This window comes from Rhineura floridana, chromosome 5 (assembly GCF_030035675.1).
Source record: "Rhineura floridana isolate rRhiFlo1 chromosome 5, rRhiFlo1.hap2, whole genome shotgun sequence".
Taxonomy (NCBI): domain Eukaryota; kingdom Metazoa; phylum Chordata; class Lepidosauria; order Squamata; family Rhineuridae; genus Rhineura; species Rhineura floridana.
This window is the reverse complement of record NC_084484.1, coordinates 126,766,612-126,791,261: the sequence shown is the minus strand read 5'-3', so window position 1 is coordinate 126,791,261 and position 24,650 is coordinate 126,766,612. Positions and strand designations below refer to the sequence as shown.

At 39.4% G+C, this 24,650-nt stretch overlaps 2 protein-coding genes across 7 annotated transcripts in view; one reads left to right on the top strand and one right to left on the bottom strand.

Annotated features, from left to right (window-relative positions):
• Positions 1-14,480, bottom strand: part of DCAF6 (DDB1 and CUL4 associated factor 6) — an 80,000-nt gene extending 65,520 nt beyond the window's left edge. For 2 of the 6 annotated variants that reach the window (XM_061628037.1, XM_061628041.1), the window contains exons 1-5: positions 14,194-14,478; positions 5,467-5,528; positions 3,130-3,222; positions 1,424-1,609; positions 291-404 (exon numbers count right to left, since the gene is read on the bottom strand). In XM_061628037.1, the coding sequence (XP_061484021.1) occupies positions 291-404; positions 1,424-1,609; positions 3,130-3,222; positions 5,467-5,528; positions 14,194-14,287 (549 nt within the window). In that variant the 5' untranslated portion in view covers positions 14,288-14,478. Of the gene's footprint in view, positions 1-290; positions 405-1,423; positions 1,610-3,129; positions 3,223-5,466; positions 5,529-5,872; positions 5,994-14,193 lie in introns of those variants that run through there. The other 4 variants (XM_061628040.1, XM_061628039.1, XM_061628035.1 and 1 more) reach the window with 3 other exon arrangements.
• A 210-nt stretch (positions 14,481-14,690) lies between these two features.
• Positions 14,691-24,620, top strand: MPC2 (mitochondrial pyruvate carrier 2). The gene is made up of 5 exons (XM_061628044.1): positions 14,691-15,283; positions 19,701-19,741; positions 21,411-21,495; positions 22,673-22,784; positions 24,407-24,620. Exons 1-5 carry the CDS (start codon positions 14,941-14,943, stop codon positions 24,444-24,446), a joined length of 621 nt encoding a protein of 206 aa, XP_061484028.1. The 5' UTR covers positions 14,691-14,940; the 3' UTR covers positions 24,447-24,620.
• Positions 24,621-24,650: the final 30 nt, after the last annotated feature.

The window sequence follows — 24,650 nt, the reverse complement described above, 5'->3', positions numbered from 1 at the left end:
TCTTCGCTCCGAAGGGGGGAAGTTCCTTCCCCTTCCCTCTGCCATCCATCCGAATACTCTTCTCCCAACTCTCCGGGATCCAGCTCCCCGGGATTGGGACCCCAGCTCTGCCTTCCGACAATAATACATCTTATTTCAAAAATAACAAATTATCTTTTTCATTTATCTAGCTTTGTGGTCACTTCACTAGATTCCACAGCAGCAGGACCCAAAAAAGCCAGGGTTGTTCGATCAACTTCTGAACAAAACATGGCTCTTTATTTACACCCTCTTATAAAAGTATAACTTACATCTTTGCAATCTTCTTTTGTGCAACTTGTCTTGATTCTTGTATCAAACCATCTTACAGTGCCATCTTCTCCACAAGACAGAAAAGTATAGGGATCATTGGGAACAGTCATGATCTGTAACATAAATGATTTGTACAATTTAATATAGGCAATGGCTATTTATTTATTAAAGTTATAACCCACTCTTCCTCCCAAAGGAAGGAAGGGTAGCTATATTTGCTTTAAAATAAAAGCCAGGATGCAAAGTACTGGGCCCTGGGCTCCTACTGGGAGGAAGGGTGGGATATAAATATAATATAATATAAATTGTACAACAACTTATGTATCCAAGAAGGCTTGAGGTTAGTATTTTCTTGAAAAACAGCCCCCCTGCCTTCATGCCTCATGAAAAGCTGATTATGGAATTGAGTCGTGTTTAAGAATCTGTTGTAACAAAAAAGCAACAAAAAGATCAACTGGCAAAGCCAGAAGATGCTATTTGGATCTTAGCACAAATGTTCAAAATCAAGAACTACCCATTTCCATGCACTTGGGAAAGTACTGCTTTACGGCAGAAGTGAAGAACCTGTGGCTTTCCAGATATATCTCCATCATCTCCAAACAGCATGGGCCATAGTCAGGGATGATGGGAGATATAGTTTAGCAACCTCTGGAGGGCCACAGATTCCTCAATCCTGCTTTATAATAACTATGAATCAATTCCAAGAGGACAGGGGAAGAGAATATTTAATAGTATGGAATGAAGCATCATTTCAGATATAAATAAATAAATTTATAAGCAATACAGAATTTATAAGCAATACAGATTTAAAACATGGAAAGGTTTTAAAAAACAAGAACAATATACTAATCTAAATGACAACATAAGACTACATTACATCATAATTATCAGTTTTTTTGGAGGAGGGATTTTCTAGAAGACTGAAAGGGTATAAATAGATAATAAAGAAGACTACAGGATAGTGCCTATGTAATCTTCTTACATAATAAGGAGGAACATAAGCAAAATATTTTTATTTGGACTAGACTTCAGGTAATGTAATTGCAGAGAGTGAAAAATAATAGCTAGGCAATAGTCAGTACTCATGTCTTTAATAGTTATAAGATACAAGAGAGATATTATTTTGCAGTACCTCGTAAGTAGTTCCATAATGGCATGTAAATTGGCACTGTCTGTTGGTTTCAGCATCTTGCTCAACATTAGTAAAAAAAATGACTCCATCTCCAGAACAGGACACAATCTGCTTATCACTGGTGCACGGTAAGAATTTTGCACTAAAAATATTTGCTCTGTGCCCTGAGCGAATGGTTGTTAAAACCTAGAAAACAAGATTAACATTTTAATTAAGCAATTTTAATTAAGAAATAGAGAGCCACTGTGGCATAGTGGTTAGAGAGTTGGGCTACCACCTGGAAGACCAGGGTTCAAATCCCCACACAGCCATGAAGGTCACTGGGTGACCTTGAGCCAGTCACTGCCTCTCAGCCTCAGAAGAAAGCAATGGTAAACCCCCTCTGAATACCGCTTACCGTGAAAACCCTATTCATAGGGTTGCCATAAGTCACATCAACTTGAAGGCAGTCCATTTCCATTTCAATTAAGAAATATTGAGCATATATATCTTCCTTAGCTTGTTATTTATAAAAATATTTGTATATGACAATGTCATAAAAATATCTAACAATTATAATACAATAAAAGCCACACTAAAATTAAAAGAGATCACCAGCTGATTATTACAGAAAATGTTTTTCAATTGTCTGCATACACCTGGCAGCAAAGAAAAGTTTTCAGCAAACATTTGAAAGTTAATACAGAAAAAATGTGGGAGAAACCAAAAAAGTGGGTTGGTGCCCTCATCCTTGTTCCAGTCCCAAATTATGACCCCAAGGGATAATCCCCTTTGGAGTTCCCACCTGAGGTCAGCCTGCCAGGCAGCGGCCTGCCAAACTGTGGTTGACCAGATTGGATAAGCCTCTGCTTTATAGCTCTGCTACCAGGAGTTGGAAAGTGGCAGCAGCTGCAAGTCCTTAAACACCACTACTCTCAGTTTCTGTACTGGGTTGCCTAATGGTAAGTGGCAACTGGAGGCAGGTGCAAGGCTAGTAGGAGGAATGGAGATGTAGGTGTTTAGAGGATCAGGGTAGGCTACCATACCATTTTAACTACACAATCTACTCTGAGATAGGGCTTCTTTAAAACCAGGGATGAGGAACCTCTGGCCCACATGCCAAATTTGCCACCCTATACTTGGAAAGAACCGAGCACAAAGCTGGCAAAGCTCCTTACACTGCAATTCCCAAGTGTCCAACAACCAGCTGGCTGTTATGTGCTTGGGAAGCACTGCGCGCACGATTTTAACAGGTTGGTTGTCCTTCTCACCTGTCAAAGTTGGCCTGTGCAGGTGGCCAACCAGGTTCTGGACCACCAGGCCAAAAACACCACCCCTGTTCTAGACCATCCAGATAGCTTCATAACTGAAAATGTTTTTGAACCTTGCACTGTTCTAGTATTTACAGTACAGCACAATACTGTACTAGTGTGCCATAGCGCAAATACTAAATCAGTGCAACAGGGTCGACAGAAAGGGCAATAGAGAAAAAATCGTGATATGGTATCAAAAGAACACTGAGAAACTTTTGCATTGGACTAGTGGACTTAATATGCTTCATGGCAACTCTCTTATGTAGGACAGATGCAGTTTCTTGAAAGCTTAACTATGGAATCCATAGACATATGCGAAATCACAAAAAACAGACAATTCAATTGCAATCATGTATTTAACAGCAACATTCTGACTATCCAGAAGAATAGATAAGGGACAGCAGACCATCTTACCTTTCTACTATATGGATTCGTAATTACAAGATTAGTATCATCAGATCCAGATAAAATATATTCTCCTGTATCATTCCAGCAAATTGTATTCACCTGTGGGCACAGATTTAACACAAAAAAATAATATTTAAAGAGTTGGGGGAAACAATGTTAAGAGACTACAATGCAAACTATCTAATCCGATGTGTTAAAAACATTTAAGTTTACTGGATAATAACATGAAATTCTTGCAAAAGGAACAGAGTTCAAAATTCCTTATGTACCTGCAAAAAGACATGAATGGAAAAAATCCTACTCTCAGCCATAATTCAGAGAACTGCTTCCACTAATGAAAAAAAATTTCCTCATGCAAAAATTTAGCATAAAAAAATTAAACTGCACCCAGAGAACCTGCTCTGCATGTAGAAATATTGTTTTAGCAAAGCTAATTACACTTATACTTTGTATAAGGACTTGCACATTTGTATTTTCAACTGCACAAGCAGTACATCTTTCACTTGCAGCCTCTTTAGCTCAAACCACTGCAGAACATCACTTATGACAGTGTGGAGAACCTTTTTCATTGCAAGGGCCTCATTCCCTTTATGGCAACCTTCCAAGGACCATATGCCAATGGTAGGCGAAGTGGGCAAAGCCACCTTGGCGGAAAAAACCCTCTTTGTATCATAGGCTACCTTCTGCACACACTCACACATACGCTTTTTCCTCAGTTCAGGCAAGTAAGAAGCATTATTGAGAATTCAAGGACACATTCCAGTCAGGCAAAAACACTAAAGGAGGGTACAAAGCAGGACTGGTACGGACATGGCTGCAGAGGGGGTATGGCCTGGGGAGAGTCCAAAGGGCCAGAGAGTCTTGAGGCAGCTGCATCTGGCCCTTGGGCCTGAGGCTCCCCATCCCTGACTTATTAGAAGATCTAAGGCAGAACAAGCAATTACTCTCTGTATTAGTAAAATGAGTTCCAACTCTGAACACTTTGGGAATGTAAATGCAGGAATAAAAGAATCCCTATCCTTGTGTCAGGATAACCCCAACCTCCCACCAAAATCCTGAGACCACATCAGGAGGAAAATATAAATTACATGAAAACAAAATTAAGGCAGGTATCATGGGAAATAAATTATCTCCATGGAGATTTTTAACTAATAATTGCCATCTTTAATTTTTCAACTTTTCTGATCCTAAACCCATGACCGTTCTGTGTCACAAATCCAGTTCTTAACAATAATCACATAGCAATTTAAAACAAAGTTAGTGGATGGAATCCAATTGGGCCCTTCCATTTACAGAAGGGCTTTTAATCCAGCACATGCCTCACCTATTGAAAGGGAGGAGGCCTTCCTCCTGAAGCCCCCTTCATTCCAGTAGACATCTTCTCCAGAGGATTGGGGGATCCTCCATAACAGTGGGGAGGTAGCACAGAGGGAAAACGCAGTGAAAATTGTCTTCCCCATTTTTCTGTTAGCAGAAACCTCTACCAGATCTGACTCTTCTGTTCACGGAAGGGCACAAGTGGGCACACCCCAGTTTATTTATTTATATCCTGCTGTTCTTCTATCATAGAACTCTGGGCAGTTTGTGTAGGATTCTCAGGTGGTCTCCCAGCCAGCTCTGACCAGATCCAGATTAGCTTCTGTGTTAACATGACTCCTGGATCAGTGTACCTCTTCACACCATGCCCTAGCAGTACAGTGCAATTCCATACATGCTTATTTGGAAGTAAGACCTACTTTGTTCAAAGGATTTAACTCGGAGGTAAGGATTGTATCCAACAGTGTCCACGTCTGAGCAGAACAGACTTCCACTCAAAACAATGTTGGAATCCATCCTGTATGCATAGAATTGCAGCCTAAATTAACTAGTTTTTGCTGGGGCATTGACTTCTGGATGAATTATTCTCTAAACACAAATACTGAACATCTACTCTCCTAGGTTGAAGTGCATGAAGAAATACCATACATAAAATCTCATTTTAGAGATAAAAGAAAATATCATAATTATTATTTGTATTATTTGATTTTTTAAAAAACATGTGTGTTAAAATTAAAATAATTTTATTTTCAAAACAGACCTTTCTTCCACAAGATCAAATTCCCTGCAAGAACAATCTTGCAGAGATGGTAACATCCTACGAATGCATTTAACCAAATGTGTTAAAACAATGAATTTTCAGTTTATGTGTAAACAAAAAATATATCAAAGCAGATAGATACTTTGAAGAATACTAAAAGCACATCTTCATTTTATTACTGAAAGACAGTTATCATTACTTAAATTCTTGTTCAAGCATCATATTAAAAACAAATCCTATTTATTTTTAAACAAGAAATCACTTACACAGCCATCGTGCACATTCAGTGTTGCTTCAAGTTTTAATCTTTGGATAAATTCTCTCCTTCCTGGGGGAGGGGGGATGGAAAATTAGCAAACAGGTTTAGATACTTACAGAAATTTTTAATATTTTTATAAAATATGTATATGCTTTATAAAATATATTATAAATACATTATATGTATTGGTGTCAGCTCTATTTGTATGGAAGGTATTGCATCGCCTCTATAACTAAGATTCTTAAACGATAACATGAACCTTCCTAAAGGTAATGGGATTTGCTGGGCAATGGATGAACTTCTTCCCAGTTCCATCCAGCCATGTGTGCACTGAGCCACCCAAACAAAGCTCCAGATGGAGGAACCATTGTGCACCATCACCCAACCAGTACAATGTCAGAGGCAATACGTACCCGCCCCAAAACTTGAGCAGATTTCCCCACTGGCCTCAGCACTTAAAATGTCCTGGCTTCCCCTGGTGTCCCTTCCTTGAGGTATAGCATATCCCACATGCCCCTGATCCCTCCTGTTGTTTCATCTGCAAGGACAAGAGTGAATGCTTCTAAATGAGCAAGTTGTCTTTGCTTTAATAAAAACATTGTATGATGGAGATTCATTACAATACAGTGAGACCCCCTACACTTTAAGGTACAGTATTAGCTACTTTGTATCCAGCTGTTGGGAAATTAAGGTATTTCAAGATATTTCTTTTACAGTCACAGATCAGCTCCTTCATATGCCTGCTCAGCTGCTGAGTGATTTTTTAAAAGAACAATCATACATCCTAACCTAGAAATATGGGCACTTAAATATATGAATCAACATCTTGTGCAAATAAATTCATGAAGAAAAACGTATATACACACAGATAAATGAATACATTTAAATTAAGAGGGTTTGAAAGAGGGTTTTTCCACTCATGCAAATCAGTATGAGATTCTATCATATAAACACAGAATAGAGGAACTAATATTGTTAGTAAAAGTTTTCTTTATAGCCCCATGTAAACACGTATCAAGTCTGCCAACCACAAGCATTACAGGTGATTAAGATTGTATTCTACACTGTGCGCATGCAGAACGGACTTCCATTTGTGCAATAAGACTTCACATTCCTCTCTTTTCCCTTGCAGCCCCTCATGTCCTCCAAGTCTGCTCTGGAAGGTTATGGGACTCTCTGGAGCAGATTTTGGGGTAACATGGGGGCTGCAGGATCGACTCGTGTGTAGAAATCTGCTTGCACAATGTTGAATTCTGCTCTTAAGATTTTCTAGTCAAAATATATTAAAACCTTATTTTACGCAATAAATAATTTAGATGAAATGGTCACTGTAAAGACAGGAATTGCCCATATCCAAGGTGCCCTCACCTATTCCTCTAGGAATGAAAGTCAAAGCCACATTTTATCTTGAACATATTGTTGCTATCATTGATCAAAATGTTTTGGTATTGGATTGGCCCAAAACATTTTAGATCTGCCAAGGGGAGATGTTTGATCTCTGGGGATCCATCTGCTAAGGCAGGGAAATCTACTTGCTGTCTTGAAAGTAGGCCATATGGCTGGCCCATATATGCTTCTACAGGTACTGTAGTACAGATAACCTATATAAAGATGTTCTACAAAATAATCACAGTAGATGTATAAGTTGAGTTATAAAGATAATTTGGTAAGTTTTCATTGCTCATCGTGATGCAATGACAATCTATTAAAGCTGACCCATACCATATTTTTTCTGCTACTGCCCTTGCAATCAAATGCATTTGTTGTAGCCAAGATAAGTGTAGCCTTTAGCTTTTTCAGTTTTTTCACCACTGCTTTTAACAGGACCTTCCAGGCAGTACTCATTATTTTATTTTCAAGATATTCATTTCCAGTATGAGTTTGTGTGATCTTTTTAGCCAGCTGTTACATTTTCCTTTCCACTACCACAGCACCATTAGCAAAAATTATTTGAGTAGCAAAAATTTGGTCATTAGCAAAAAAATATAACGTGTTAGCTGTTCTCTGAAGTTAACTGTTTACTCTGTTTTACTAAGCAGCAATTCCAGAACTGCAGCAGACAGCTTCAGAGAAATTGTGGATCACTGAATAACATGATTCCTATAGCACAGCTTGTTAATTTCTTTGCAGATCAATATACAACTTGTCAATTTCAATGTTGTTCAGAGCACTGAGGACAGCTGTCCTCAACATAAAAAAAGCCAAAGAAAATTCAGATCACAGTATTCTGGTGTTGGAAAGTGACAATTCTGAAACTCTTGAGTATTCTGAGTGTCATTATCTCCTTTTCTAAAACAATCTTAAATAAGTAAATCTTAGTCTAAATGCTCATTTTAAGTTCAAAAGTTGAGATGCATTTTCTTGTTGTGTAAGCAGAAAGAAATTTGTTTGTAGCAATCCTGATGTCTTTATTATACTTTCAGACATACCACAGATCTTAAATGAGTGCATGGCTAAATATAACTTTTCCTGTTTAGTCACTGATAATATTACAAGCACTTGATCTTTCAACTGAGGTAAACAGTGTTATAGCAACAGATTAAATCAAACATTTAAAATATTCAGAAAGCGATTTTATTTCTGCTACAAAGGAAATTTAATGTACCATATGCTTTTATAGTGAGTGGCCTTGAAAAAGTATTGTGTATTGTACAGGTTTCATATTGTGTTCAACATATTAGCAGAAGCACTCAAACTCTCTACTGCAAGCCAAGGGCTTAGGCCTAGTTCTCACTGTTTCTGGATTGTAGCACTGCAAATGGGAGGGGGCTCACATGACTGAATGCTTCTCCATATTACAAAAGGTTCCTTTATATGAAAAATTAAATGTCATGGAGAAGGTTTCTGTCCAAGCCTTCTCCCCAACATATAACTTTCTGTGTTGTGGTAGGAATTTGTTCGTATGAAGGGTTAAGTATGAGCTCCCACCACCTCCATTGGTTCTGCCCAGACACAAATTCTTAAAGAGAATTAGCCTGAGCATATAATGCTCAGGTTTCTTTCTTCTTTCCCATGCTCCAACATCAAACACCATATGCATCTCTCAGCCCAAAGCCTTCTTTTATCCTTCACCCCACACTCTCCTTCCACTGCTCCTATGTATCAAAGTTCAATTTACACTACAATTGAAAGACTACCTTTCTACACTACCAACACACTCATCTTGGTTGCATTATTACCCTGTCAGAGTATTCAGATATGAACGTCAAACACATTTTTTCTATTCAGATATGTATGGCACAGCCAAGATTGCAGATTTAGTATAACATTGGCCTGCAGGCAGCAAAGCAACACACAAAAGCTGTATATATCAGGTACATGTCAAGAGATATGACATAGTATTCTTCTCAACATCAATCAATCATGAATGCAAGCTGGCATATCATCTGCATCATCCCACAAAATCATTGACTGCATTTTAGTGCATGAGTTTAAAAGTTATTTTAAAATTACTGTGTGTCAAAATTATATTTGCTAAAATCAACATACTGAACGTTTTTGAAAAAACTGATATTTCAGCATTTTCAAGACTGTGCAAACTATTATATACTTAAACTGTATGGAATATTTTCCCTGCTCTCACTAAACTCAGGTAATATTATGTTTTAAAAGAGATACATTTCAATTGTATTTTGAAACAAAATATTTTAAATATAATTCTTGACTTTATTTACTTGTTAAGTTATATATTTTTAACACCACAGAGGATATGGATAGTAGTGTAAAATTGTTCACCATCTCATGCAGTTTCTCAGCAGCTAGATGGGATGCTGATCCTGCTGACCAGTCCCAAATGGCTCAGCTGAGCTTTTAACAAAGTGTAAAGCTACACTAACTGCTACAGTGATTGCTGTGTCCAAACCAGATGGAGAGAACCCTCGCATTTGTCATGAAAATGAACAACACATTTTTTATTACCCCCTAATGTGCTGAACATCACAATCATACTTCACATCTGCTACTATGCTCTACACCAATTTTGGTGAACAAGTCAATGTAGAAGCCAGATTAAGTAATTATAACTGAATCACTGATTTATTTATTTTAAATGTGCATTCTCCATGCAAGGTTTGCAGTTGGATATTATGTGGGTGGGTGCCTTTAATTCCACAGTGTAGACCTGGGCTGGTCAGATCATTAAATATCTATGCAAACAGTAATACAACCAAAAAATAAATCCTTCACTTTGAAGCTACCTTTGGTACCAATGTTGATCAACTTATACTAGATAAATATGGGTGGAATCAAACCAAAACATTATATATATTAATTTATAAACCTGCGTAACTTAAATGTTAACTTAAATGTGCAGAATCAACTCAATGAAGTCAAGATTTTTGTTTTATATTTACAAGTAAAAAAATGGAAATAGACCGCCTTCAAGTTGAACTCGACTTATGGCGACCCTATGAATAGGGTTTTCATGGTAAGCGGTATTCAGAGGGGGTTTACCATTGCCTCCCTCTGAGGCTGAGAGGGCGTGACTGGCCCAAGGTCACCCAGTGAGCTTCATGGCTGTATGGGGATTCGAACTCTGGTCTCCCAGATTGTTGTCCAGCACCTTAACCACTATACCACACTGTAAAACGTGGAGATATATCTTTATATTGATAGCACTTCAGTTTCACTTTTTTGTTTTTCTTTACTACTATTAAGCAATATAGCAATGTTTTCGGTAGTTTCATTTCACTCATTATTTCAAAATAACATTGAATACAGCCTGCAGTAATCAACTCTCAAGCAATTACAATTTATAGATATTGCTACAGATTTGCTGTTCAGTGCAAAAGCAGTTATATGAAGAAACTTGGTACAACCATCTTCATGATGGTATGTGCATACATATTAGCCCACCAGGACAGTTAAAGGGACAGTTTGGCCAAAGCATGAGAATGCTATTTTAAATTTGTAGAGCAGACTGACAGGAGCAGTTTTGGTACAAGAGGTACAAAATTTAAAAGAATTATACCCCACTTTGCACCTGCACATCTCAAAGCGGCTTACAAAAAATAAAAACAAACAACGTACAAAATTTAAAACATAAATTAAAACATCAGAGTGTAAAACATTAGAACAGCAAAAATAAAACTGATTTAACCTGGCATATGAAATTTAAAAGAGACAGTGCCTGCCTAATTTCTAAGGGGGGGGAGGGAGTCCCATAGAGTTGGGCCCACTATTATTATGTTGCTTTAGGACTGCTGCCTGTTTGTGCAACTATTTTCTTGCTATTTTTTTTGCCTATATATTTGTAAACAAACAGCTAGTCATTTTTATGCTGCCCTTCATTATAAACATTCTCAGGGTTGCTCACACAATAAAACCAGTACAAAACATAAAAAAGCATAAATGCTTAAAACAGCTATAAGATAAAACAGTAACAACAGAAATCATAGCTTAAGAATTAAAAACCAGAAGTTATATAATTAACAAACCAGAAAAATAAAAAGTATTTGTCCACCACTAAAAAGGTATCAAAGACAACACCAAGCAAACCTTCCTAAGACGAGAACTCCATAGGCAGGGCACCACAACTTAAAAAGGACCCCTCTTCCCAGTTGCCACTGCCTCACCTCAGAAGGTGGGGGCACAGAGAGGAACATATCTCACGATGGTCTTAAAGGACAAGCAGGCTGGCATTGGGGCAGGTGCATCTCCAGGTGTCCTGGTCACAAACTATGCAACCAATAACCAGTGAAAATATTTAAAAACTGGTGAGATATGCTCTGAATGGCTGGTCCCAGAAATAAAACTGCAGCTGTATTTTGAACTGGCTGGTTTCTTAACAATCTTCAAAGACAGTCCTACATATAAAACATTGCAGCAGTCTAAACTGCAAGTTACGTGGACATGGATAATAGTCCATGGTACTTCTATCCAAAAGAGCTCTCAGCTGGTTGAAAGCTCTCTGAACACTACCTGGACATCAGTGACAAAACTGGATCCCCAAGTACTCCCACGTTGCCTTAAAACTTCAGTGTTCTCTCTTCCCATGCAAACTGAGTTTATAAATTGCTTCATAATTCCTCATCGCTCAGACAAAGACTGGAAAATGAAATAATGTTATAAATATACTCTCTGCAAAGGTAGGTTTGTTAGGAAATAAGGAAAATAATACAATAGATAATTAAGGCTATATTATTGGTTGCTGATTTAATTCAAGCTAGAGGTTGCTATTTAATTCATAATTAGTTATTATGAACACAATATAGATAAAAATATATTCCAAATACATTGCATCACATACCCAATCTTTACCTACAATTAATTTGTTAATTTCAAAAATAATAATAACCTACGAATACAAAGACTTCCTTTTACAATACTGTGACAAACACATATTTTTCAAAACTGTGTTTTCTTCAGTTAAGTCATCCAATAGTAAATTATGTTTCCTTCATTTGCATTTGTTGGGGACACCATACATTTCTTACCCCATTCTCCACTTTAACGAGCAAGGCTTTAAAAAGAAAGGAAGGGAGAAAAAGGCTTATTGACGTAGCTACTTTCTTTACTGATACTTAAACATTTTAGCTGAACACATCAGCAAAGAATGGCCTATGAAACTTATCTAATCCTGCCAATACTTGTCTCTAGGTGAATTTCTTCAAAATGTAATCAAGTCAATACAGGGTACATTTTAACAGATATCTCAGCCAAGATTATTGAATTTCAAAAGCTATTACATATTAACATCAAGTTAATTCAGTGCTTCTGTTTACTACACTGAAACCTTATGCCAGACACACCTAAAAGTTATATTGGATCAAAGTGCAAAAAAGAGTTCTCTCATCTTAAGCACAGATACTGAATTCAACTAAACTTTCAAACAAGAAACATGGCAGCATGCCATGACCCCATCCAAATTATTACTTTTTAAAAAGAAACATTGTCCTGTTCTCCTGTGCCCTTGCTCCCTGTAATAAAGAAAAGAGGAAAAAGCAAGAGAAGAGGTAGAAAAATATTCTTCAAGTGAGCTTGTGTACCAGAGTAAGAACCACAAAGACCCCTTGACCTCAAGGAAAACCATCATCATAATGCAATGGCAATATTTATGTAAAGAAAATACTTCTTTGGGCAACAGTGTGATGCCTCCCCTCCCTTTTCCTTTTTTTCTGATGCTGTCCTTCCTTTTCTCATCCCTGTAATTAAAAGAGTTTTCAAAGCCACCTTTAGAAATGCTGAAGTACTGTATAGTCTAAGATAACTCTAGCCAATTTGATCTGCAATCCTGACAATGATGTCAATGAGCTTAGGTGTTCCTATTTCTGCATAGGATCAAAATGGATAATAGATGAGGAACAGAGGAGAAAAAGGACTTTATAAAATTATCTTAAATTTCACACAGAAGCAAAGTCCCAGGGTGTTGAGATAGATAAAAAAAGATTGTGGCTCAAGTCCAGGTCTAGTCGTGCTGTGGTGCATATGACTGATGAATCTCTCATTTTCATCTATACCAAACACATTCAACAAGTTCAGCAGGAAGTATGTCAGTGCAAGTAATAGAAATAAATATTTCTTGCTAGATTGGCGCATTTGTTTTTAACTATGGAAAAATAAGTGTTTCCACATACATTTTCATTTACTTATTAAACATAAGTATTTCAGCAAAATGTTAAAGAACTATTTGAAGCCTCACATATTTCCCATATTTCCTTGGGTGGGTAAAAAAACCCTAAGATGAACATTTAGGTTTGTATATTAAAAAACTAATTAAACCAAGACAATCCTCCAACAGAAAAGTTGTAAATATACTGTAACCCTTTCAGAAAACACAGTGAAACGAGTATTTTTTCTAACAGATTAAACCCACAACTAGTTTATTTGTTATCACTGCCCAAGACAAGCTACACTCAGAAGCCACATGAGATACTTATGTTCATGGATTTGCTAACAAGTAGAAATAATCATCCAAACTTTCTATGAATCATTATGCTAGAAACAATTCGTAGTACAGTCCTCATTCGAGGGAGTTGGAAAAAATCCTCAAGTTTATGAGAGTCACAGTTCCATGACGCGTAAAAATGCCTTCAAGAGTTAAGTACATCCTCAGCCTGTTTAGCTCATGGCAATGGCAGGCAGAGACGCTAAGCCCCGTTCTGATTTCCCTTTCCAATTCCGTCTACAGGCCTCCGGAGGGGGGTGGGAGAGACAGAGAGAATCATATAGCGTGAGTACTATTTGGCTCAAATGGAATCAGCACCCAAAGCTAAAATGGGGGGGGGGCGTGCTGAATGAGGGAGGAGAGAGACAGGCCTCTCCCTAATTCTTTTAGGCAAATCTCTGAGTGTAGCAAAGCAGGACAAGAATTTGCACGTGAAGAGACAAGCATATGACAAATTTTTCTGAACGTTTCGTGTGATTGCCGTTTTTTTAAAAAAACGAAGGCTCCAACATTCATTCCCTCCCACGAAATCGTCGTGGAAACTTGATAGGAGAAGTATGGAAACGGGTCGAGGTTTGTCGACAGGTTTTATTTTCACCCGACCACCATAGTGGAAGTGCCGCCTCCCCCCGGCTTCTATGCGCTCACCACCTGCCCTGAGGAGGGGACTGGCGGTCAGAAAACAAACCCCACCACAGCGCTCAGCCCCTCCCTTCCCTTTGACCGCTGTCAGGAGGTCTGCTCCGAGCTTCCGAGGGCTGAGGAGAAGGGGGGAGGGGAGTACCCGCGACCACCTCTGGGGTTCCCCCCCCCCAGCGCCTCAGACCCCGCCCTCTCTCCCTTTCTCACCTAGGTATCGCCTCCTCAGCAGGCCGGGCTCCTCCAGCCCCAAACTCCGCTTCCTCACATCCCACAGGAGGTGGGTACAGCAGCCCCGGGACATGGCACCGCGCGCTGACCAAGAGAACCAGACTCGCCACCACCAGCGACATCAGCCGCTGCCACTTGCTAAGGCCGCCCCCTCCCCCACCTTCACCATGGAGACCCGCGTGCGCGCTTTACGCGCGCGTAACCACTACCACACCGCTACTCAACAACAAAATCACCCCTATCTGGCACCAGCCACAGTAGCATAAGCTCCTCCTTCGCTCCTCCCACTTCCAGGGAGCTGCTCACAAGTGATATCGCGAGAATTCACCCGGCCAGTGTCTACTACCCGCACTCACGGTCACAAAAATGGCCGTAGAGACGTTGTCGAAATTTAGCGGTCATCCCATACTATGGTTTTCCGGACGTAGGCAAAGCCACGTATCGGCCATCTATGTAGTGAGCAGCCTCTGTCTTTTATTATGCCTTCATTACACTGACTATTCAAAGATGTTAAACCGACGACCTATAACTGTCTTTTTAAAATAAGTTGTACAGCTTCTATTCTGGGTGAGGGGTAAAGAAGCCTTAAAGGCGGGCATGTTTTTGGGGGGAGCCAGTTCTCCGTAAACAAAAAAATTACTTAAATCGTCATCGATTGTCGTCCAACCCTAAAATCGTCATAAAAAGAGGACGTCAAATCGACCGTAAGAATGTCATCTACGCCGGATGGTAAACCGGTATCAGAGTAAGAGCCAATCGCGCGAAGGGCAGCTGTTAAGCCACGCCTCTTGCTCCACCAGTGAACAAATCAAAAGGAAGCAAAGAGGGCTCGCCCTACCACCTGCTTTTTTGCGTGCGGAGTTATCGTGGTTTTGGGGGTTTGTTTGTTTTTTTCTCCTGAGAGGCAGAAGGACGGTAGGTCGAGTGGGGGACTTCGTCGTATCAGTCGCTGTCACCGCACGCAGAATGGCGGCCGTCGCGGGTTTCCGTGCCTCCTACCACCGTTTTTTAGACCGAATCGAGATGATGTTGCCGCCTCGGCTGCGTCCTTTGTACAACCACCCGGCAGGTATTTGCCGGAAGGAAGAGATGAAAAATGTCGTTTCTTTGCTAATGAGCTGGGGATAATTCGTGGAATTGGGTGAGACAGAGACAGTATACATAGGCGTGAAACAAAGTTCTCAATTATAAAGGTGGAGAGCCCACAGTAGTAGTGAGGAAAGCAGCACTTTTGTTGTATTTGGTCCTTGTTTTCCCTCCCGTCAGATTTTTTTTGTAAAATGTCAACGAGATGTAGTGGTTAGAGAGTGACTAGGATATGAGAGACTGGAGGGCCAGTCACCATCTCTTAATTTGGCCTACCTCGCAGGATTATTGAGAGAATGAAATTGAGAGTGGGTGTAGAGTTCCTTGGAGAAAAGGGTGAGACATAAATAAACCTCTAGGTCAGCGTCAATTAGTGCTACAGAGATGGCACAATGGATGCCTCAGCGGCTGTCCTTGAAAACTCCTGCAAGGTGTTAAATCTTTTTCTCTTGTATTGGGGAGGGGGCAGGCTTTGTGAAGGTATGAGTGAGGAGAGAGTTGTAACTTTTTTGGTTTGCTTTACACAGGCCAAGGGACAGGAGGCATTGTTTGTGTGACCCAGAAGATGTCGCCAATTTTTTTGTACTTCTGCTTCCTGCTTTTTCTGCGCTGTGCTGCTGACTTATTATTGTAACATGGAGCTAACAAAGGCTGTATAAAAGTCAAAGTTCAGTTTGCCTTCTTTGATACACATGCCTCTGGGAAAATAGAATCTCTGTCCATCACTAGCAGTGGGAGAGAGACTATGAGGCTGACCAGATGCAAATAGAAATTTGCATGTAGAGATAAGAGAAGCTGCACCTGCTACAGTTACTTTCTCTGTGCTGCTTTCTAAAATATAGGATGCTTATTTTTCATTGCACCTGGTTAGCTTAGATAGGGTTTTCCTAAGTAGCGTGGGTCAAACTTGCAACTGTTTGCTCTACTTTAAAAATATTTTCTTGTGAAGTTGCAACAGCACTTCAGAAGATTGCTTGACCAGAAATGGTCCCCTGGAAGCTTGTTGTCCAGGGCCCACTAAAACGGAGAGATCACCCTGATGCTTGCCCTACAGCAGCATATCTACAGTTGAGGCCCTAGAAGACAGACAACTGCTTCTACTCTCTCCCATGTTGAAAGAAAAGTTGTCAGTTGCTAGAAATAATTCCTCTTCCACACTATCCATAGTCTAGCAATTTGTTAGGAGCATCTTATGCACATATAGTTCATTCTAGGGGCTTTTGCATACGTTTTCACCAGAATGTGCTATTAAGTTTTCTTTCTTAGCACTTCCTTTCATTTCTTTGCTAATTAGCTAGGGATAATTCATGGAAGAGGGTGAGCCAGTGATAGTGATGCTTGCTGGTGTCCTGTTGATAACACCCATCAGCATAATTCTGTTACAAAATCTTGATGTTGGAGAACTGGTAGACTAACGCTAATTACTGCTGTCTTGCTGACATATTCACGGGACTGAATTTTAACCATAATCCCTTTATCTTTACCTTAATCCATTTTAAAACATGTTGCTGTTTGTCTTTCCTTTTTTATCTGAAACTGGCTTCTTTGGCTTCACTCTCTCTCCAGAATGCAACTTTTGAGGTCATTCAAAGCTGGGCTATATATATTTTAAAAAATCAGTAACAAAATTACTTCTGCCTTTGCCAGCCTTTGGGGTGCAAGCTAGTAAACAGAGTTTGAATGGAGAAGTTGCTTGTCAGAATATTTTCTGGTATCTTTTGCAAAAGCTAATCTTATCTATTTTATGACTTGCATTACTTCATTGTGGTTGTTCATTCTCTGTGCAGAACATGATAACTTGCTCCTTTTTTATGCTATTTTATACATTCAACTTTTATTGGGAAACTTACTAAATTTGACAAAGTGTTATACATGTTGCACAGATAACAAACACCAAGGAACATAAAAGATGATCCAACTGAAAAGACCTGGTGGCAGAAACGCGTGCACGCGTGCGTGTGTGTCTATATATCTATATATATAAAAGGTGGGAAGTGTAAATACAAATATTGAATTATTCAGCATGTAATACAGATAATATCTTCACTGTCTGGAAGAATCAATTCATGTAATAATAGTTTACTGTCCATATATATGAGAAGGTCTATTCTAAAAAGCAATGCTTCAAGAGCTCTTTGCAAATGGCTCATCTGTAAAGAAAAGACTTTAATAAAGATGTGTGTTAGTTTCATGTCTGTTGAAGTGAGTATCCAAGTTTGAACTGTAGTTGAGGTTCAGCCATATACTGTATTTTCAAAATCCATGCCATGTGAAATACACAAGGTCTGCCCTTGGTACAGGTCAGTTTGATGGCCTAATTTAATAAGTGACATTTCCCGTAGAACACAATCTGCTATAGCTGAAGCAAATCCTTTCATATCTGTTTAAGCACTCTAATTACAAACTTATTCCAGTAGTTTTTCAGTCTTTCACAGTAGTTTGTCAGTAGTTTTTCAGAAAAGTTCTGAAAAGTGACCAGCCCTGCTATTTGTGACTGTTGCCATGCAGTAAAAAGTTGAGGTTGGCAGCCGAAAGACAAGGCTTGATTCTTTCCGTTTGTTCTTTGTGTATCTACTCTGAATAGAAAGCTCTTTAGAATTCCTCAAAGGCATCAAGAATAATTGAATTGCTGTCTTGCAAGAAATGTGCAACTTACAGCAAATTCTAAGTATATTTAGAAAGAAATAGATTTTTTAAAAAATACTGCTGCTACAGAAATCCTTAGTTGTGAAAGTAGCAACTTTACCTACCAAAGCTTCTGGATTCAAAATGTTTCTCCAACTTCCATAACTTAATTCTAGAGCAATTTCTATGTAGCAATTAAAATTGTTCTTAAATTTTATCAAATTAATGGAAGACAGTGCTCTGTCATACATCCTAATGACACTTCACACCAAATCTCCAGATGACAGCTTCCAGCAGCTTCATATAGATGCTAAATACCATGGGGGACAAGACTGAACCCTGCAGAACACCATTAAAATAAAAAAATTAAAAGATGTAAGGCTATTAGTGTTGAATATTGCTAAGATTTCATTTTGATGTATTTGATATGCATTTTAACTGATTAAAACACTTTTCTTTAAAAATGTTCTAAAATTTTCCTTACTGCATCTCCATAATACTGCATAATAATGTTTGTGAATTAAAATTTAAAAAAAACACAGCCCAGTGCTGCTTTTCTCATTTTCCAATTAGCAGTTAATCTCAATTTTTGCAGGACCATTCTGCCCTTCCCACAGTGCAATATCTCCGTAGAGGGGATGGATGATGGCTCCAGTTGATAGTTGCAGCTGTAAAAGTTGTTTTGCAATTTATTTAGGAATTGGTAATTTAGGTTCCTGTTTTGCAGGTATATTTGCCACATGTAAAACACACCCAACCTGTCTTTGTTGGGATATTCTTTACTTGAAAAGGCACGTATGTTATGTCAGTGATGCTGTTAGGCAATTTTAGTCTTCAGAGCACACCTAAAAGATATATTCCCTTCCAAACCCCTTTAGATGCTAATGCAGCCTTTCCCAACCAGTGTGCCTCCAGATGTTGTTGGACCACAACTCCCATCAGCCTCAGCCAGCATTGCCAATGGTCAGGAAAGATGGAAATTGTGGTCCAACAACATCTGGAGGCACACTGGTTGGGAAAGGCTGTGCTAATGTGTATTACTTTATTACGTTCGAAATGTGCTGCATTTGGGGGCCCTTCTGTTCATGCTGGTTAATGGGACCCTGGACCACTGCCCCCAAATCCTGTCCTGACAGTGCTACTGTTATCTATTTTGGGCTTCGTATGACCTTATCTATGAAATTTACTGTTAGGTGGCATCAAACCTTTTGGATCCTGACCACTTGTAAATAAGTCCCTTTGTATTACAAAGTATTCTTGAAGCCTCTGGATTAGCTTCTGAAGAAGACCTGCTGTGTTGCAGGAGGAAAGCAACTGTATGAATCTGTTGTCAATTATGTAGTGTTAACAAGTACTAGAGACTGAAACATTTGTTCCTGCCCCACCTATGATGGGGGCCCAAGACAGTCATGTCAGAAAGTGGTGCCTGGTACCATTTCTTCTCCCACACTAGCTCAGGACTCAGCAGTGTCAGGGCAGGGGATAATACTTCTTCATGTATGTGGGTATCATCTGCATTTTCTCCCCCGACTTCAGGAAAATTATTCTGTGCATCACAAACCTGATTTCCTGTTTTCAGAGATCTGAACACACCTCAGTAATAGCAAGGTTCTTTACGACCTCTGACCTGTGCTGTAGTGCAAAACATAACCATTCCCTTGGTGCAAGTGCATCAAGGCTACTCGCTGTTTCAATAACTTACACAGTACATCAATGGCTTTGTGCAAATTGTTATACAGCAAAGTCATGGAGCTAATGAAAATGTTCTCTTGCAGGTCCCAAAACAGTGTTTTTCTGGGCACCTATTATGAAATGGGTAAGTGGAAAGAGGTTTGTGTTTTTGGGAACTGTTTGTTGTGACCGGCCATTGTTGTTAATTGTCACTGTCTGTACTTTTCTGCATTTCCTTTCCTTCTGCCCTCACTGCCTTACAGTTTTGCCTCCGCACTCCCCTCTCAACCATGTGTATTTTACCTGCAGCTCAGGATAACACTTCATACATCTGATGAAGTACACTGTAGTCCATGAAAACTTATATCGTAATGAATTTGTATTTAAGGTGCCACAAGACTCTGTTGTTTTGCAAGATATATATGACATTAGTGTCCTGGACTCCTTTGGGAGGAAGGACAGGATATAAATTTAATGAATGAAATAAATTGTGGTGCATGAGTTTTATCTGACATTTATGTGATGCTGTTTCTGTATAGGGGTATACATCTCTTACTTCTTGCCTGAATTCTACTTAGTACTGTTGTGTTGAAATGTCATCTGACAGTTTGGCAGAAACTATGTGTGTATGATATCTCTTCCAATCCACATGCTAACCCTGCATGTCTTCTCTTTTAGCTATCATGGGATCATTTTGTTGCATCTCTGCTTAAAGCCATGGTATTAGCCACTTTATATAGAGTCACTAGCTGGATGGCATTACTATCAGCGGGACATACATTTCGTATAAATATTGCAAGGCTGCTTACTGTTACTAGGGAACACACCTTGCCAGTTCTTAAACATTGCATTTTGTGTTTGAGCATAATCAAAGTGCTGGTTTTGACCTACAAAGTCCTTAAAATAACTAGATCTTAGTATTTCAATGACTGTTTACTTCCACATGAACTTTCCTGAGTAGTATGATCTTTGGAGGGTCCTGCTCAGTGGCCTCACCTTCTGAGGTATGGGTGACAATGAGGTGCAAGGGTTTTTTCAGTTGTATCATTCCACACTGCAATACCCTCCCTTTATTCATTCCCCAAATACTCACTGATGGTTTTGAGGTGGCAGGTAAAGATTTCTGTATTGTCTTACCTAGTAAGTCCTAAATATTTTAGAAAATATTTTCAGCCCGATATTTAAGTGTCTTAAACAACTGTCAGCTGGGTATCAGGTTCCTCTGGGGTCAGTCTTATATAATTGTTATATTTTCCTGTATAAATTAATCTTTTTGCACCTTGTCAGTTAATGCAAGCAAAGTTGTCTTGTTTCATCAGTATGTACAAGTCTGTAACTATGGGCAGCTCTGCATTATCTGTCCATTTTAAAGTATTGGAAGCCTAGTAATATCAGAGCTCCACCAATACATTCAGCAATGACAATCATATCAACTGATCTAACAAGTGTAGCACAGGAGAAAGACAAAATCATATCCCTGAAGTCACACTGAGGCTTTCTGAAAGCAGCAAGACTTCTTGCTCTTTCAGTTGCAGTGATGCAAGCCACTACTTGCACCATAGGTTCTTAGGCTAATCGACAGGATTAGTGTGACAGGATTCAACTGGCTATCATAAACACCTACAATTTATTATTAGTCTCTGCCAACCTTTCATTTCAAAATGTAATATGGTCATAAGCGTTTTTGTAATTCTAGTTATATAGATTCTATTTATGGGGTTAAATGGTGCAGTACAGGGACCATGGCACCTAGGTTTGACTAGAACACGCTGCTATAATACTGCACTAAAGCTGGCTATTACTTCCTTTTACAGGGCTTGGTATGTGCTGGAATGGCTGATATGACGAGGCCAGCAGAAAAACTCAGTACATCACAATCTGCTGTGCTAATGGCTACAGGTATGGTATATGCTCATTTTGCTGTTAACTAGCTTTTGAAGGGAAAAACCCCTTGAACTTAAAGACAAAACAAAACCCACCCAGGGTATAAATTAATTGGTTAATGTAGTGTGTCACTTTCTAAAAGATTTCAAGACATCTGCTTGGTGTTACAACTTTTCAAAAGTGTTAAATTTACAATAACTTTGCATGCCTCTAACAAGAACTTCAAATGCATTTGCTTGATCCAGTGAGAACTAGTTTAGCAACATTCCACAGCATTTATAAAAGTCACAATAAGAGTGAAGTACAGTATAAAATTTGTTGCTAAACAGCAGTTTGAAATTTAATTTTATTGCAATATGTGTTTTACTGTACAGAGGCAGCATACTTAGGTTTGCATACATAGGTCTTAGTTTATTGCTTTACTGTTAGTGACTTTCTTGGGCCAAGGGTTTCCACTCGGCTCAGCTCTTTTGCTGGGTAATTATTACACTATTCTGACATATGGCCTAAATAAAATCTGATCGCTTCTGTTAGACCTTGAGCTCATTCAATGTCAATCAAAACCCTGTGCATAGGTGGTATGTGCATGGCTGGGTGGCAGAGCTCTTCTAGAATATGGCACTCTTTTTCCTGCCTATTCAGACAATAAGGAAACCTTGCTTGTATTTATTAATTGCATTTATATCCCATCTTTTCTCCAAGGAGTTTAGGGTGGTATTTAATCCCATATAATCCCCACAACAACCCCGTGAAGTAGGTAGGCTATCTACCCACGGTCACCCAGCGAGCTTCATGGTTGAGTGGGGATTCGAACCCTGGTCTCCCAGGTCATAGTCCAACACTCTAATCACTCCGCTACACTGGCCACTTCACCACATTGGCTACATATTCAGTCTGCTGATAATAGAAGTTGTGGAGGCAAGAACGATTGATTTGCTTCCATGTAGTGCATTTTGGATTGGGATGCCAGTTCTAAGTATTGCCATCTTCCATGTTATAAACAATGCATAGGAAAAATCATGAGATTCTTATAATTGCATCATAAACAGCTGAGAATATACACTCAAATGGAATGGCATACACCATGTGTAGATACAACTTTTCTTCTAATTTGAACATCTGTCATTTTTTACCTTTAAGTACTAATAAAACTACTTGATATTGAATATTTCCTTTCTTTATGATCTAACAGGTCTTATCTGGTCAAGATACTCTCTTGTTATTATTCCTAAAAACTGGGGTCTCTTTACGGTTAATTTCTTCGTTGGCTGTGCTGGTGGCTCACAGTTGTACCGTATATGGAGGTAGGTTTTGCAAATAGGTAAGAAGGATTTCAATTATGGCTTATTCTAGGATCTGTTCTTCAGACTGGCTGAGGCTTTCTGTGTTCAGGTTTGGCAGTCTTCTTCCTGGCATGACTAATTTACTTCAGCAGTGCATGAAACATATTCAGAAGATGCTTTTTTCTGTTATGTAGAAAAGATGCTGAATCTTCTCATCGCATTACTTAAGGCACGGTAACTGAAAGGGGGTTGTTCCACACCTTTCCCTGTGAGCCTGCTAGTCCAAGCTATCATATTTATTTACCAGTATTCCAGCTTATTTGGTTTGTACAGTGGGAGACATATGCTCTAGAAATCCCAGTAGCTATCTCTGCCAGACTCTTAAACCCTTCTGTGCTGCTTATCTCATCCTACCTGCTTCCTTCCCCATCTGCAGTAACTGACCTATATGAATTAGGGAGCACACAACCCTCTCCTCCCTTTAGCAATTCTTGTGGGATAACCCACACCATAAAATCCTTGAGCCTTGAACTAAGATATAAACTGGTAGTCCTCTGACTGCCCTTCCAAGCCTCTGCAGATTGAGGAACACTGTCTTGAGAGCATGCAGATGCACAGCACAAGTGCTGCCCTGCCTGTCCTGCCAAAACATAAATTACAGAGTGGTTGAACAAGGTGTTTTGCCCTTCTGGGTTGGGTTAGAAAGACTGAAGCGCTATTCCTCACTGATCTGAACCACCAACAGTTATATTTAAATCCTAGTAAAATAGATCACTATTGGGTGTACACAGTGATCATCGCTCCAGCTTCTAGGCGACATTAAGATTATCAGCAGGAGTATTTCATCCATCTTTACTATAGCAGAGGCAGAGTTAATAGGAAGAGGAGATTTGGTCCATACCAAGTCAACACCTTGAATTGCACTGCAGGCAAATTCAAACAAATACAGGTCAGCTGTAATATCCTTTAAGATCACCCACTCACATTCTCCAAACTTTTATATTAATGTATCTTCACAGAAGAGGATTTGCCCTCCTCCTTGCTGTTGTCAACAGTGATTCAGACTGTCTTGACCTTGGCAATGAGCTGAGCACATACCCCCAAATTATATCTGGGAGCATAGCAGGTAATTCTTTCCAGTGCAGGCATAAAGTCCTGAACACTGGAGAAGCTAAAACATGTACCTTAAACCTCTAATGCAGGGGTGAAGAACCTCCAGCTTCCAGGCCAATCATGGCCCCACAAGAGGTCCAACTTGGCACCTGAGGCCATTTTTCCCAATCCACACCCACCCAGCAGTTGATGTTGCTAGTGAGGGCTGACATTTGAAGTTCCACTCGCAGCTGCCCTTCAGCTGATGGGCTGATCAGAACATGCCCTCCACCCTTCAAACCACAGAGGTCTGCAGTAGAAGCATAGAGGGGGTCATTTGAAGGCACACACCCATCCTGGGCAGATCAAAGTGTGCCTTCAGGTTCACTTTGAAGTCCTAGGGCTTCAGAGGGAAGCATCACCTGATGTTACTGTGTCTTCTGGTGATTAACAAGTGGGAGGACCTGCCCACCTGTCAAGTTCCCCACCTGCTCTAATGGGACATGGCAATAGCTTTCTGAATTGTAACAGTGATTTATCTTTTCTGACAGGTACAATCAAACGCTCAAAGCCAAGGAATTGGAGAAGTAGCAGTAGAAATTGAATCTCAACTTTTCAGCAGTAAAACAATTTCCCAAGGGACATCGTTTTGGACTTCCTCAGTTGCCCAGTGTGAATTTTTACTAAAGCTGGTAGAACATGCTTTTTTTCTATAAGTTTAGAAAGCAATCTCTTCACATTGAAATAAAACCTTCAATTACACAAGTACAGTATATTTTTCATGATGCACCACAG

Excerpts from the sequence above, each read along its gene's own strand:
- MPC2 (XM_061628044.1), top strand. The coding sequence starts at position 14,941 with ATGGTAAACCGGTATCAGAGTAAGAGCCAATCGCGCGAAGGGCAGCTG. Across the intron at positions 15,284-19,700 it reads TTTGTACAACCACCCGGCAG|GTCCCAAAACAGTGTTTTTC; the intron begins GTATTTGCCGGA and ends GTTCTCTTGCAG. Across the intron at positions 22,785-24,406 it reads CAGTTGTACCGTATATGGAG|GTACAATCAAACGCTCAAAG; the intron begins GTAGGTTTTGCA and ends CTTTTCTGACAG.